The sequence below is a fragment of the Equus asinus genome, chromosome 1 (genome assembly GCF_041296235.1).
Source record: "Equus asinus isolate D_3611 breed Donkey chromosome 1, EquAss-T2T_v2, whole genome shotgun sequence".
In the NCBI taxonomy this organism is placed as follows: Eukaryota; Metazoa; Chordata; class Mammalia; order Perissodactyla; family Equidae; genus Equus; species Equus asinus.
Window position 1 is genome coordinate 150,727,506 of NC_091790.1, and position 16,363 is coordinate 150,743,868.

The 16,363-nt window shown below is 36.7% G+C and overlaps 1 protein-coding gene across 27 annotated transcripts in view; it reads left to right on the forward strand.

Moving 5' to 3' along the window:
* HDAC9 (histone deacetylase 9) overlaps positions 1-16,363 on the forward strand; it is an 866,113-nt gene that overhangs the window by 755,768 nt on the left and 93,982 nt on the right. For 2 of the 27 annotated variants that reach the window (XR_011503369.1, XM_070509810.1), the window contains one exon: positions 271-9,806. The exons of the other annotated variants lie outside the window; for them this stretch is intronic. Coding sequence is in view for 1 of the 2 variants with exons in the window: in XM_070509810.1 (XP_070365911.1) it covers positions 271-281 (11 nt within the window). In the remaining variant the exon portion in view is untranslated. Of the gene's footprint in view, positions 1-270; positions 9,807-16,363 lie in introns of those variants that run through there. 27 annotated transcript variants of the gene reach the window in all.

Consider the following 16,363-nt stretch of genomic DNA (forward strand, 5'->3'; position numbering starts at 1 on the left):
TATTCTCTCATAAGGCTTTATTAACAAATAAGTAAAGGGGCAATATGAGGTGGGAAAAGGAGATTGAAGGCACAGAAACAAACCCAGAGATCTCGGGAAAGTGTAGTTGATTTTGTCCCAGACATACAATGATGTTAAATCTTCCCCATGTACGATTGCGCAAAATTTTATTCTTGGTAGAGAGATGAGATTTATATTCTAAGGACAATTACTATTGAGTTTACGGAGCCTAAATTTATGTTTGATCTTTTTCTTTTTTTTCCTCCCTAGCTGTTGCTTGATGCTTCTTACATTTGGCCCTTCTTCTGAAGCTGAGTGTGGAGAGTCTACAGAGGGTTTCATGTAGGCACAAAGATTGAAGAAAAAAAAAGGAGCTCAAAGTCCCTTTGTCATTAAGGCAGTGACAGTACACAGAGATAGGCAAACACCTCCACATCTAGGGCTCTCCCACTGTGTCCCTGCCCTTCTTTTCACATTAATGGTGACGATGGTGTTCAAAAAGAGAGAAAGCTGCAGGCTCTAAACAACTGGTAATTATCTGTAAACCAAGTCACTCACTCAGGGTGGCCACCTGCAGTTGTGCAGTTTGTGCTTTGCACAAAGGGCACCGCAGGGTTAATGAGAGCTAAGGTGTAACCTGTGCTCCCTTCATCAACCAAATACCATGGCCTGTGTCGATGTTTAAACAGGGAAATGAAACCAGAAAGCAAAGGAAGTACTTAATTCATTCAACAGAAATACATTGGGCACCTATAGTGTGCCTGATGATGTTGTAGGTCCTAGGGTTCTATAAGTCTGAAAAAATCAAAACTCCCTCTTCTTATGCAGCTTGTATATCCAAGCTGTGCTGTCTAAAAGGGTACCACTGGCCGCATGTGATGATTTAAACTTAAATTTAAGTTAATTAAACTATATATTTCAAGTTCTCAGTAGCCACACATAGCTGGTGGCTGCCACATTGGACAGCACGGATAGAGAACATGTGCATCATTGCAGAAAGTTCTTCTGGAGAGTGTTTTCTAGAGGTTAAAGACCAAACAAAATAAATAAGTAAACAGAGTACATTAGGAGTTGATATTGCTATGAATAAAATTAAAGTAGGGAAGGGATCAGCTTATGCTGCAAGAAGTGAGATTTGCAGTTTTAAAAAAGATGGTCAGAGAGGGCCTCACTCATAAGTGACATTTACATGAAGACTGGAAAGTGATGAGGGAGGAAGCTTGAGACCATCACAGGGAAGAGCATTGTAGGCAAGAGAACAGGCAGGGCAAAGGCCCTGAGGCAGAAGTTCCTTGGAGTGCTCAAGGAACATGGAGGCAAGTATGACTGAGGTGGAGTGAACAGGGAAAAGGAAGGTGGAAGTGGTGACGAGTGGTTATATTCTGATTTATTTTAAAGGTAAGTGAACTGGCTTTGCTGACAGACTGGACCTGGAGTAAGAGGGAGGTAGAGGTGGAGGAGTAAATGATAACGCCAAGGTTTTCGATCTGAACACCACATAGAAAGGAGTTAATGTTAACTGAAATGGGGAAGGTTGTGGAAGCAGGTTTGAGCTGATGATTAGGTGTTCAGCTCTGTACAATTGGATTTCAAATGTTCCTTAGACATTTGAGTGGAGCTGTCTAAAAGGCAATTGGATAAATGTGCTTTGAGTTCAAGATAGAAGTCAGAGCTAAAGATATAAATGTGGTTGTTAGCAAGTAGATGGTATTTAAAGCCATAAGCAAAGATGAGATCCCCTATAAGGCAAGTGTGTGTAGAGAAGAGATCTAAAGACTGAGATTGGGACGCTCTAACATTACGATATCAGAGTCATGAGGAGGAGCCAGATGAGGAGCAGCTGAGTGTCCTAGAACCTAAATGAAGCAAGCAGTTCAAAGAAGAGAGCATAATCAGCTGTACTAAATTAAATGTTGTGGATGGGGCAAGTAAGTTAAGACCTGGTCATTAAATTCAGTAACACACAGGTTACTGCTGTTCTTGTCAATGAGGGGCTTGATGAGTTAAAAGCTTAATTAGAGGAGAGAATTGGAGGAGGAATTAAAGACTACATGGATAAACTACTCATCTTTTGAGGAATTTTGCTCTAAAGGGGATTAGATAAATGGAACAGTGGGTAGAGAGAGGAGAGTAAATGAGTGTTTTAAAAAATAATATTAGTAAAAATAACAGCATATTTGTGTGATGCTAGGAATGATCTAGTACAAAGCAAAAAACTGGTTCTGTCATAGAGAGAGGAGTGAATTAATTTCTGGAGAAATGTTCTTGAATTTATGAAGAGAATGAGATCTAGCGCACAAATGGAAGGTTTGGCCTTAGATACATGGACAGTTTATCCATAGTAACAGTGGAAAAAGCAGAACACATGGATCCAGTTGCTGGCAGGTGCTTGAATGCAGTGGTAGGAGATTTATGAAGTGTGCTTCCGATTGACTTCTTCTTTGGTGAAATAGGAACCAAGGTCACCACTGAGAATGACAGTGGGGAGGAAATTTTGGAGGTTTGAAAACTAAAGAGAAGATATGACATAATTAGCTAGGAGAGTGGAAAAGGGAATCTACTCGGAGAAGATGTCATGGAGCAACATTGAGGGCCCACATAAGTTTCATACACATTACTTCAAAGTGAGATAATTCAACATAACTATGTCATTTTCCCCAGCCATGTTGAACAAGAGTTGAACCAGAGTTGAATTAGAGTGAAAGAGACAGGGAAGTGATTTTCTGATGTACTATGAATTTTAAACTAGTTAAAGGAGAGAAGTAAGAAAATAAGGAGTATAAGAGAAATGAAAAATTGATAGAATCAATGAATTGCAGATCCCCAAATTATTGCAGTTGTGGTAGTAGTGGGAGTAAACTCACAAGATAGGAGATAATGATAAGAGAGGAGAATGCTTGGAATTGGTATTATGGAAGGGTTCTAATTATTGCTGATTAAAGGGACCATGGCATGATCATAAGAGTGAGTCACTAAATCCTATTCTAAAGATTACTTCGTGAAGGGAATTACTTTAAATTTTTATTAGGTCAATGTATACTTTGTCTGAATTAGAGTGTTATCTCTTTATGAAAGAAGAAAATTTTTGATAAGGTAGAATCAGTTGATGTTTATATTGAAAAATCAAAAATAAGAAGGCAGCGCCTTCCCTTCAGATAGCATCAGATAGATCTTTTTCGCATATTCTCTTGTGAAGCTAGACAGTACAATCTTGAGGTTTGCATTCAATCAGAAGCTTAAGCTTTTTATTCCACCCACTTTCCAAGAGTTTCCTGAAAAGGGACTTTAAATACAAGCCTAGTAACAATAAGCATTATTTAATTGTGCTTAGCCACTTTCTTTATGAATATATTTCCAAAAGAGAGGAATGGCAGTGTCCTAGAGGTGGATTTTGTACTACTTAACTACAGAACCATAAAGAAACTATTTGTATAATCAGGGAAACCTCAAAAAAGAGCAGGTACATATTTCATTAATACAAAGGGAAAGATCAAGAAGAAACTTTTCTTAATATGTAGGAAATTGTAAGTGTTGTTTATGAAAGGAAATATTTAATGAGAAACATTCTATTGATGCTTAAGTTTAAATTTTATTTTCCATTAGAGTCTTATTTATGTTTCAATATAAATGAACAAACACAAATATTTACATTTATTCTTGAAACAAAAATGTGGAAATATTTCTCCCTACTGATTTGAAGATTTATTGGCAGTGAATGAAAAAAAAAAAATAGAAAGTGGACAATTGCTTTATTTTAACCCAAGAAAACATTTTCTCCAACTTCACAAAGACTTTGATAAAACACTCAGGTCAGGCAGGATTCATTCACCATTACTTTTAAAAGTACAATGTAGAAACTTATCTTCATTAAGTGCCACTGAATGTCTGGCACCACATAACTAACCAGAGAATTCGGTAGCTTAGGGTCCATGGGATGCCTCAAGTTCAAAGGGAATAGAGACATCCTGTTTGGTGTTGTATTTCACTCATGCTGTTAAAACTGCCCAGACTCCCTTAAGTGTTTTCTTTTTCATTCTTTAGCATGATCTTCTTTGTTCCTCAGGAATAACACAAAGCATAATAAAACCCAATGTCAGACCAAATAATTTTCACAATGTGTCACAAGATTTTATTTTCAGGTATAAAAGTCTTTCCTTTTGTACAAAAAGTCATTTTGTTAATGATGGTGAAAACAGGTCACACGCCACTCCTGAGGACCTGTGGCTTGTTAGAGAAGAAAGAACTTTGCTTCAGAGTTACCAGTTCTGACCCAATACCTTCAAAGTGCAAATTATATTTTTGAAACTTTTAGTGTAAAGGATGTCTATTGAGAAACAAAGAAGGTAGATAAATTAAGCTCTAACTCGTCCAACAAAGAAAATTAATTCTCAATTCCTGAGACCATCAGCATGAACAAAGAAGAATAAGGCATTTTAAACTACCTCTGTGTTCAATGACATTCTAAAAGATTTAGCAACGTGTGTTCATTCAATTCAGAAAATGCAGATGCTAATTTTTTTCTAGTATAAAATCATGACCTGTAACTTCCAGGAATGTCTCAAAGCTTGTTTTCACTAACATTTCCTATTTTTAAAGTTTAAATCATGAAAAAAATGCTAGTTGAACAAAATCTAGTCTGACTGAATTTTTTAGAAATGGCTTTAGTGATGTTTTTCCACCTTCTTATTTATAACAGAAAGTGTTAAGTAAATATGAAGATATAAGTCCTATATATTAGATGTATATTAAAACTTGGCTGCTGTTTGGGGAAAAATTAGTAAGGTCTCTCAAATGATCTCTTATTGAGTAATTTCTGAAATCTAAATAAGTCTCAAAGACTTGGGAGAATTCGTTTCATCAAAACTCTAGGACTTTATCAATTTTCCCTGTTTTCTTAGACTATATCTAGTATAAGAGAAGAGGTAAATATCACATGGCTCCTAAAATCCAGTATTACAATTTTGCACAAATCGTTTAAGGGATGCTGTCGGGGGGCTTCTGCTGCCTTCATCTGCAGAGTATCAAATGATCAAAGTTGTAGGTCACATTCAATTTGACCATGTTATGCTGGAGAAGCTCTGGTTAAGCTGCTTGATTTGGCAACCAAAAAGGATGAATGACAGGCTATAATTCTCTGTATAATATTTTAAAATTATTTTTTGTTTTTAAATTTTATTTCCTGTTTGTTAACATATGTTAAAGAGGTATAATTAGATTTTATAAGTAATTATAGGACAAAGATTTTTTTCCCCATCCAAATATCCTTCTAAAATTTGTTTTTTTTTTTTTTTTAACATTGTCTCCCCATTCCAGCTAAGGGTTTTGCCACCAAGGAACAATGGCATGGATCTAATGTTATTAAAACAGCGCGTCCACGTATGGTTTTTCTAGATTGCTGCTTTTTATTGTCATTCTTAAAATGTCTCCTATGAATCAGTCTCTTCAGGAATAAAGAAGGATAATAATAACATGTAAATTTTTGTGTGTATGGAGATTAGCAAAACATACTTTGTACATTTAAAGAAACCACCTCTTCTAGAGCATGACCTTATATGTGGCTATTGTCCTTTCAAAGCACTATTTTAGACATTTTTCAGTGGAACTAGTTATTAATTATTGAATCATTCATTGATTCATCTGTTTCACTTAAAAACATTTTTGAGTCTTTAATATGATAAATAGGCATTGTCTATTAAGAGAGACATGTATACAGTTATGGCAATATAGATGTAAAATACTTATTATAATAACCAGTGGATAGTTATAACAGGTGAGGAAGGAGATCAGTTAACCTGGTTGAGGAAAGACCTTGCTGACAAGGTAACTTAAATATGGCATGAAACTTTGAGTGTTACTTGGCAATGGAACAGACAACTAAGGAAATTTCACATAAATTTAAAAGTAATCCTAAAAGTGCATTGTATTTTCATGAAAATATGGGTGGCCTCATGTAGATAGTGTTTGGAGTGTGTGAAGGAAGGTGATTAAGAGAATGCGTTATATCTAAAGGAGTCTCTTGTGACCACAAAACAAAGTGAGTTTTGGTAAGCAATATAAAGAGAGGCAGCATCTCATTTTATTGGCCTCACAAAAAGGCCGTGTGGGTCTATATATGCATGCATGTATGTACGTATGTACGTATGTATGTATATATCCACCTACCTATCATATCTATTTATCCATCTATCCATCCGTCTGTCCATCATCATTCTCCCTATGTTGAAATTCACTGTCAATATTTGAATGGAAAAAGGGAATAATATTTTTTCCTGCCAAAAAAAAAGTGAGTCTGGTTTAGATGATTGGTGAGGCAGAGGACTGGCATTGCCAATTCTATTGTATGGTGGACATTTTCCATAAATTGAATAAACTAGATCAAGAGGTCCAATATTTTGAGGAACTGTTTTTAAAGCACTTATACAGTATGCTTAAAATACATCCTTTAAAAAATACTAAATCATAAAAATATTAGACATTCCTTTAAAATATGCAAGACAGTATTTAGTTTTTCAAATGCTGTTAAGATTATGCTTCCAGAAAAGCATGAAGATTGCTGAGTTAGAAAAGTATTGTCTAGGGAAAGTATCCAAAGTATGGACTTAGGTTTTGGAATCTCCACCAAGCAAACTGTTATTAATGAGAAATCTGTTTTAATCTTAGCATGTATTTGCTATGGTCACTGATTGAAAACATAACGTCTGCATGCGCTATGGACTGTTCTCTTTGAGAATCAAAATGCTAATTCAATGTCCCATCAATAGAGGGCACTTTGTTGTCTTTAGATTTGAACCGAGCTCTTAGGTGGTAAATGGCAATCAGTATGATTGAGTTAACTCAGTGCCCTGGTATTAGGACTGGTGTCACTTTTTCTGAAAGTTACTCACTCTTCCTATACCTGAATGTGAACCTGATTCCTTCTTTTTCATTGTCCTTACTGAGATTCACAAAGAATCTGACAGCCTGGGTTAGATTGTGTTAAAGATGTTAGTAAGGGAAGACTGTCACCCACTAGTAGCAAGTTTCAACTAACTTTCTATTGATTAAATTGTACTTTTAAAATTTTATAGGCTCCAGAAGATACAAATTTTAATTATTTCTTTTAGTCCAAAATTAAAATTAATAGTATCTAAATTCTTCCTTCAGAAGACACGGTGGCTAACTTACCTTACAAAATAATTAATATGAATACAATGGGTTAATAATATTTAAAATCAAAGTATAAGCTTTTAATTATTCAATATGATTTGTCATCTACCAGTAGAGTGGATAAAGGTAAATATCCACATTTATCATATCTAATGTTTAGTAAGCTACACACTCTGTATGACCTGGCATATAAAAAACAATTTTATATTGGGTTTGAAAGTACTAACAGAAAAATTCAAGTTTCTATTTCTTATTTAAAGATCTCAAAATGGAAAATGTTTTGTGTTTTCTGAAATGAAGTATTCTTTGTAATAGTTGATAGTACACACAACTATTTGAAAGATGACAGAAGAGGGAGTCCTCTGTATATGGGTCTCAAACAGGGAGTTTCTCTAATTTAAAAAAAAAGGTCACACAGTACACTCAAAAAGAATTCCAGCAGCATGGCATTCCAGAGTTTTTTTTCCACTGCCCAAAGGATGTATGAGTTTTATGAATACGTACTTGAGTTTAGTTTTAATTGTGATAGTCTTACTTTTAAGTGTACAAAGAACAACTCAAATTCCCCGGACACACATAGACAGACACACACACATGCACACACACTTTTACCTACACATCCTTTCTTTATTTAGAGAGCTAAGGTAAATAAAATTAAAATATGTATCATTAGGATTGGCAAAGCTCTATGGTGCTCACACCAATAAGCATGAAATGTACTTGATCCTAGGATGGTGTGAAAACGATGAGTTAGCAGATTCAAGAACAGATGGCCCCTATTCACCCCATGTGGCTAAACACACAAATGCCAACCTCAGAGACGCCTTACCTTTGCCCTGTCTGTCCCTTCTAGACTGATTCTGTTATATTAAGGGTTATTGCCTCCTTGGGCCTCCCTGCAATCAGCTTTTGAAGTCCATGGCCAAGAAGACAGTGTGAGACGCCATTATGAGAGAGGTGTTTGCTTAAAGATATAGTCTGAACAAGATCCCCTGGACCCCTTGATAGTCTAGCAGGGACTAAACTCCAGCCAATATCTTCTAATCCCCTAAGGATTCAGAACTGCCCACCATAAAAACATAATGGGCTGTTTATCTGAATAGCCAGGAGATAACATCTTAAAGTTACAATCTGCGTTACAGACTGGTGACATGAAGCAGTAAGAAATTCAAATACCCCCCTCGCCCTGGGAAAAACAACATGTGAACAATCCAGTGTATAGACACCACTGGACGCTCCTTTCTCATGCTAATGAGAGTCACCATTTTCCCAACATTTTTCTGTTAAATAAATTAAATATACTTGGGAAGAAATGGATGGACCCTGTCCCTTAATCCATTTGTATGCTGTATACTATTTTTGAAGTTTGGGACTATGTTAGGAAATATTCCCACTGGCACAATCAAGTGAATTTTTGTGGCACATTTTGACTTCTTTTCAAACATTGCTTAAATTCTGTGACATTAATCATGATTGTCTAATAAAATACTACAGAGATTCCCAACAAGATGCTTTATTCCCAGGGCTCCTATACTGCAACAGATCAGACGCTCATTATTGTGTGTGTGTGTGAGAGAGAGAGAGAGAAAATATATTTTCTCCTGTGATTCTTTGATTCTCTGCTGGGACAGAATTAAATTATCTCAAAGTTAAAAAATCCTCCTTCTCCAAAGGCCTGTTATTTGTCTGCATTGTTGACATTAGGAAAAAGAAAAGCTAGATTTAATATTTAAACTATATCTACTGAACACATAACATGGAGATTTTACACCGTTTGTTTCTAGTCAGCCTGTTTGTTATTATCAGACAACTGGGAGAATCCTATGCCTGTAGGGGACTTTTTCCCCCTCAGATAAATGAATCTCTATGCTTATGGATGGGGATCAAATTAACCACTTAGTTGCTAGACTTCTCCTCATTGGATATTGTGGATGGATATTTTAGCATCTGTAAATGTGACGTTAACAAGCTGCATTTTAACCAACTTGGTTCAATTTAACCATTTACTGAACATTCAATTGTATCGTTTTCTTAACCACGCCTATTTAATCATAAAAATAGGCTCCATATATCAGTCTAATATATTTAATCTAATCTTTTTTATCCTCACACCTCACATATACATTGCTAATCTACTGTATTTAACAAGTAGCTTTCTCTTTCATTTCTCCCAGGGGTAAGTCATATTATTTTACCTCAGATTCAACTTAATCACATGCTTTGCCTGGTCTTACCTACTTTGTTTTCTTCTACCCTTTCAATAACCCTGTAAAGTTGCAGAGGAAAGTTACACATAAAATTGCTCTGAATTGTGTAGAAATAGCTTAAGTCACAACAGTGTTGTGCTATTCAATAAACTATCCTCACGGGCAACTGCCCCTAGAGGCTGAAGCTTCTGGAACTAATCTCAAGGAGAATTCACTTCATCTCAAACAATACTCCTTAAAGATGACTGAAAAGTGAAATGTCTGCCCTCCTTGGGAATGTGCACTAACGCTGCTTTCTCTTACAACTTGAAAATATTTTATTGACTTTAAGAATTTGTTTAATCAAATCCTAGGGAAGGTCCTTCTCACTCCTGGGGCTGTTTAGTAAAATATGGATTAGGGCAAAGCCCTCTCTTGTGTCCTTAGGAGAATCATCATTATGAGATCCACCAAGGGGTGGGGTGGGGGGTTGGGGGAAATGAACAGTCTCCAGAAAACAGCTTTTAGACAAAAAGGAGAAAAATGAGGCTTTGGCAGGAAAAAGTCCCTGTGTTTGAAACAAAACTATGAAAGAAAAGAATGTCAGTAAAAAAGATTTCCCCAAAGGTTCTTTTGGAATAGAATTCTCAATATAATGAAGATAAAGCACCCTTTGAGAACTCCCTCTAACAGTATTTCATTCCTAATAGAATTGCCTGTGAGCAACTGAAACAATTGACAAGAGAAGGGGAAAATATTTGATTGAGTAAATTGCATCACTGAAGTAAATAAAAACCTACTTACCTCAGTTAGATATCTTGTTGGATATCCTAGAATATAATTATTTTGCTAAGTAGTCAAAGTAGCACATAAACCAAAGAGGAACACTTTAGATTTTAGTATTCAAGGAATAGAAGATGTTGGGAGAAAGAAATTTCATATTATTTATAAGTGAAACATTTCTCTACGCTAAATGTATAAGTTTTCTGAATCCAGAACTCTCACTGATCTCATTCCTTGGAGTGTGTTCTAACAAATACAATCATATACAGTAAGAGTTCTTATTTGCAAATGATATTGTGCTAAGGGTTGAACAAAAGAAATTGTACAGAGGTACCCCTTACCTGGCAGGATAGATCAGTCTGATATAATAAAGCACGATACAAAGTCATTCAAGGGTAACTTAACAAATATATCCAGCAATTTGCTTGCATGAGCTATTTGTAAACAATTTACATGTTTAGGCCACAGAATAAGTTTATTGATCACAGTAGGAGAAAGGCACTTTGAGAATTGATGGAATTTCAGCCTGGTGCTTAGTTATAGCAAGAGCTGTGGAGCTAGGCAAACCTAGATTTGGGTCCTGACTCAGCCTTTTGTAAGGTACATGACTTCAGGCTAGTTGTTAACCTCCCTAAACCTCATTTCCTCAGTTAGAAAACAGAAATAACCACTATACTCATAGTTCATGTAAAATACTTGCATGATGCCTCAGTGATGGTGTTAGACCAAAGCTTGTTAATTGGTAATAGTTCTCTCAAGCTTTAAACCATTTTCATCTTTCTCAATTTCTTTATTACATATTCTTCCTTTTGCCACTCTTTCAAATAGATCTCCAGTAGAATTTCCTCTCTTCCTTTTTCTGAGGACATTCATAGAGTTTCTGTTTTTAACTTCCTTAATTTTCTCCTTTACTGTTATCTCACTGACCGCCAGTATTTACCATGAAAAGAATGAGTTTTCATATCCTTGCAGAAAACATTAACAATTTTCTTGTCCTTCCTGCCAGCTGTTTACTTTCCTGTCATCTTTCTGGCAAATACTCTCATATGTCCTACCTACATCTTAAACTAAAATGGAGCTTCTGTTCCATTCCTAAGATCTCTGCTCCCTTTCATTGCCAGTCGCCATTAGTCAAGAATGTACCATTTGGCTCACTCTGGTTTGGGATCTTTGTAGTTCAGCATGCTGTTCCCTCTCTCTATTTTATCAATCTGGAGTCACTTTAATGTTTCAAGTGGAATTGGAGCCAGATACCTCATATTCTGCTCACCTCCACATGACCTTTACTCAACTGGCAAAGGCTCTAGAATCAGAATAATGCTGGCTATGACTGGGAACAGAGATTCTGCTGAATGTCTGAAGCTGTAATACACATAATTACAATAGGCACAATTCCTGTCTTTCCAAAAACACCTAACAATTGGAACAAGTAAAAGCTTTAAAATACCTTGGATAAAAAATATGATTTTTCTCAATTTCTTTTAAGTAGATAAAGGTTATTTTCTACTTTAGTAAGAAGTAAAAATTTACTGAAATAGTAAGGTTTATTTCCACTTTACATATCCATACAATGGAAGTAGAAGATAATTATGAAAGACACACTGTTTGTCACACTCCCAATGTATTAGAAAGAGAGAACGAGCCAATACAGCTAAGTCACAGAATTCAGGGTAGCTGTGGCAGTCAGGGTACCATGCTGATACTGTGATAATGGAGTGTAACTAACTTAAGATGTGGTCGTAGCCCTTATGTTAGTTTGCTAGACCTGCCATAACAAAATACCACAGGCTTGAATGACAGAAATTTATTTTCTCCTAGTTCTGGAGACTAGAAGCCCAAGATCAAGGTGTCAGCACGTTTGATTTCTTATGATGCCTCTCTCCTTGGCTTGCAGATGTCTCTCCTCTTATAAGGATACCAGACATATTCAATTAAGACCCCACCTAATGACATTATTTTAACTCGATCAGATTTTTAAAGATCTTATCTCCAAATATGGTCACATTCTGAGGTACTGGAGGTTGAGAGTTCAACATTTGAATTTGGGAGGGACACAATTCAGCCTAAATAGCCCTCATGGAGGTTAACATCTATTTGGAAGAATAAGTACTATATAGCAGGAATGATTTTGCTCTAAAACTCTTGGATTCATAAAATATTGCACTGGTTCATTTTTCTAAATCAAATTTGATCTGGTTCTGGGTTTCTCACTTTCTAGATGCTCAGCATAGGTCAGTGGAGAGCTCTCTAACCATCCCCAAAGTCATACTGAGACCTGAGCGAGAGGGTAGAGAAGGGTTACATAGTTAAAAAGTTTTGGAGGGGGCTGTAGCCTTCAATCCATCACGGTTGCTGTTATCCACTGTCCAAGCTCACGCAATCCATGTGCAGGCAAGTATCTTGACTCACTCTGTGCCAAGCAAGGTCACAGGGATATTTTTTGTTCTCTTTTAGCTCCCAATTTCACATGCTCTTAGTGTTCTGTTGCTGTCAAAATGTATATGCTGCCTCATCAGCACTCCTGCCACTTCCTGAAAAAGTGTTAAGGGAAGGTTACCCCCCTATCATTTTGATAGCCTAGTCATTCATCTAGGGAATTTTAAATGTGTGTGTTATTCTCTGTTTGCCTCTCTACATCAGCTCTCCAACTGGCTGTGTGCCCTAGGAGACCAACCTCTATAGTCTGCAGCACCAGGCTCCCTCGATTCTAGTTGAGTATGGCCACTGGGGGTACCGGCAGGAGCTTAGAGAGCAAAAGGAGAGAGAAACTGTAGTGTCTATTCTTCAAAGCCTTCTCCTGCTCCTACCTAGCCTTGGGCAAGGCCTACATTCTTCTACCTAAGATCACAGCTTCTATCACATGGCCTTTTTTCCACATCCCTTCCTACTCTTGCAAGTATTGCTCCTGCCTCAGTAAAAAGTCCCTTTATTAAACTGTCTTCTCACACCCTTTGAGGTGCCATCTGTTTCCTGCTGGAACCCTAAGTAATGTTGCTGGGGATGTAATTAATGCGAATGAGAAAGATAAATTCACTGTCCTGATGGAACTTACTTTCTGGGAGTGATGAGGGTGTGGGAGTCAGACAATTAGCAAACAATTGAACAAACATGGATAATATTAGTAGCATTAAGTATTAAAGGAAAATTAAAATAAGATGACATGACAGAGAGTGACATGATAGATACTTTAGATTTAGGATTCTCCTTTCCGTCTCTATGCAACCACAGCTGGGATTAAGCCAGTTTCTGTCCCTTTAATCCAAGGTCCAGTCTCAATTTCCCTCCCCCCTCAGTGAAGATCTTTATTAAATGATCTTAATAAGGCTAGACTTCCAGACAAAAGTCTGGTGGAGACTGTCTTCTGGTATCTGGCACATTCTCTTTTCCTCTGAACCACAGAAACCATCAATAGCCTCTAAAGACCAAAGAGCCTAGCATTCGGAACCCAAAGGCCTAGGATTTCTCCATGAACAGAAGAGAGTGCGTGCATGTGTTTGTGTGTATGTGTGTGTGTGGGGGGGGGGAGGTGTGTTGGAAAGAAAATCTTCATTTTCCCAAAAGGAAGAAGAGACACTAATTAACATCTCAATAGATTGTTTTTGCATATATATATGCACGAAAATTTAAACTATTAGTAGACAGGATAACTAAACCTAACTGACTCTCATTTTTATCATCTGTATTTATATTTATTCCAGTGCTAAAATTCTATGAATTGATGGCTTTTGTGTGATAAACGAGTGGCAAAAATAAGTGCTCTAGGCTTTCAGAAGATCACTTCAAGTCAAGGTGGTCAGGGATAGGATAGGTTTAATGAAGAAAAATTTCAACAGACTCCATGTGCTGTTGATAAACTCCCCTTACTGTGATGTTTGCACTCTTCTGCATAAAGTTCTTTACATTTAGCAGAACAACCCCAAATCCTCCACCTTTTCTTTCTCTTTCACTTGCTTAGTGTATTCTCTGTCCTCAAAGCCCTTCCTCCCACTTTTGCTGGCCAAATTATACTAATCCTTGAGCTCTAGCCTAAATGTCCTCTCCTCCTTGAAGAGCCTCCTGATTTCCCAGCTGGAAGTACTCACTCTTGTTTACTGCTCATGACTCGGTTGGAATCTCTTCTTCTGCTCATCCCTCTATCTCTGTACTGTTGTCATCTGTGCACTTGCCTTATGTCTCTTACTTGCCTGAAGGCACTTGGGAGTTTAATACAGCATCTTAGAGTAGGTGGATGTACATTAATGCTACCTTGTCCCTTACAAGCTAGATAAGATATATTCAAAGCTCCTTTCCATGGATAGTCCATTTTTCTCCCCAAGATTATGAATTGTCTAGGTTTGAGATGGTGAAGATAGTTGGATATTTACAGTTTAATGGATCTCTTAAAGTTTTTAAGCTCTGAGAAGCTTTAATTTGGGTCAGTGAATACCACAACCCTTGTCCTAGAGATGGGATAGTTTGGGTGTAAACCTGGGGAAAGAGAGAAAATTGGATGGAAGGAAGCTCTCTCTTTTCTCTTCTCATCAGGAGCATCCGCACATGAAAAGAAGAAACCAACTCCATGTGCATCCAAAAGCTTAGAAACCACAAGCAGGTGCTATGAAAACAAGCTCCAATAAAAAACAAATGATCCCAAGGGTGGGGAATCCATTCTGCAGGATATAGTACCATTTAGAACATGAAAAGGTGAATTTTTTCTTTATAATATTGTTTGAATGGAAAAAAATGTAATGTGGAGAAGGAAAAATGAGGTTCACACATAAGCCACTGGAATACTCTGATCTGGAAAATGTTTCCCAGGTAAAATAGACAATGCCAAGATTAACTATCTATTAAAAATGTTTGTCACTAGGTGAGGTGTAATAGGAATTTTAAATTACTTAATTTTTAAGTGATAAAGTTTTGTCTAAAAAGATTTTTAAAGAGGGGACACATCATAAGATGCTATGATGCATATCAAGATTACATCATTATGTTATTCCCAGTTGAGTCATAATGCTAGTGTAAGAATTCCCCACAGATTTAGTGATGTAATATTGTTTGACAGGCAAAATTTGACTACAGGTGGGCTATACCACAACCTCAAAAGCAAAGTAGAATCCAGAGATGATGTCATTCTGGCCCATCCTTATGAGAAGGGCCACAGACCTTTGGAGCAATAGCTAGGTAATTCCTTGGAGAAGGGTGGACTAGTGATCCTGTGTCATGCAACCCAGTGATGTGGAGTCATATAATCCTGGAAAGAAAACAAAATGTACCAAAGAGCAACATACATATTGAATGAGGCATTCTTACAGTTTACCTTACTCTTAGTAGTTTAGTGACATATTGATGGAATAGTGATATCTTGATAGTAGGTACAGTCCGTGATTTTATTTCCCCAGGTTTTGCTTTCCTTTGTTTCAGTTACACGTGGTCAAACTCGGTCCAGAAATATTAAATGAAAAATTCCGGAAATAAACAATTCATGAGTTTTAAATTGGACACTGCTCTGAGTAGCATGATGAAATCTTGCCGTGTCCCACACGGTCCTGCTGGGGACGTGACTCATCCCTTTGTCCAGAGTATCCATTCTGTATATGCTACCTGCCCCTTAGTCACTTAGTAGCCATCTCAGTTATCAGATCGATTGTCATGGTATCACATGCACAAGGGTGCTTGTGTTCAAGTAAGCCTTATTTTACTTAATAATGGCAACAAAGCATGGGAGTAGTGATGCTGGCAATTCAGATATGCCAAAAAGAAGCCATAAAATTCTTCCTTTAAGAGAAAAGTTGAAAGTTCTCAATTTAAGGAAAGAAAAAAATTGTATGCTGAGGTTGCAAAGATCTACAGTAACTTTTATTGCAGTATATTGTTATAATTTTCCTATTTTATTATGAATTATTATTCTTAACCTCTTACTGTGCCTAATTTATAAATTAAACTTTATCATAGGTATGTATGTATAGGAAAAAACATAGTCATATATAGGGCTCGGCACTATCTGTGGTTTCAAGCATCCACTGGGGATCTTGGAATGTATCCCCTACAGACAGAGGGAGGCTACTGTATAAGAATGTAAGGTCATTTTCAGCATCATCCAGATGTGGGAGAACCTTGAAAGTGAGGGTTAAAGGTGACTTCCATAGAATTGGTTCTGATCAAATTTGTACCTATAATATATGTCATAGTCATAGTATATTTTACTATGTAAACATACTAGGTACACTTAGTATATTTTAGATATTTTTACAATATTTTTCCATGAT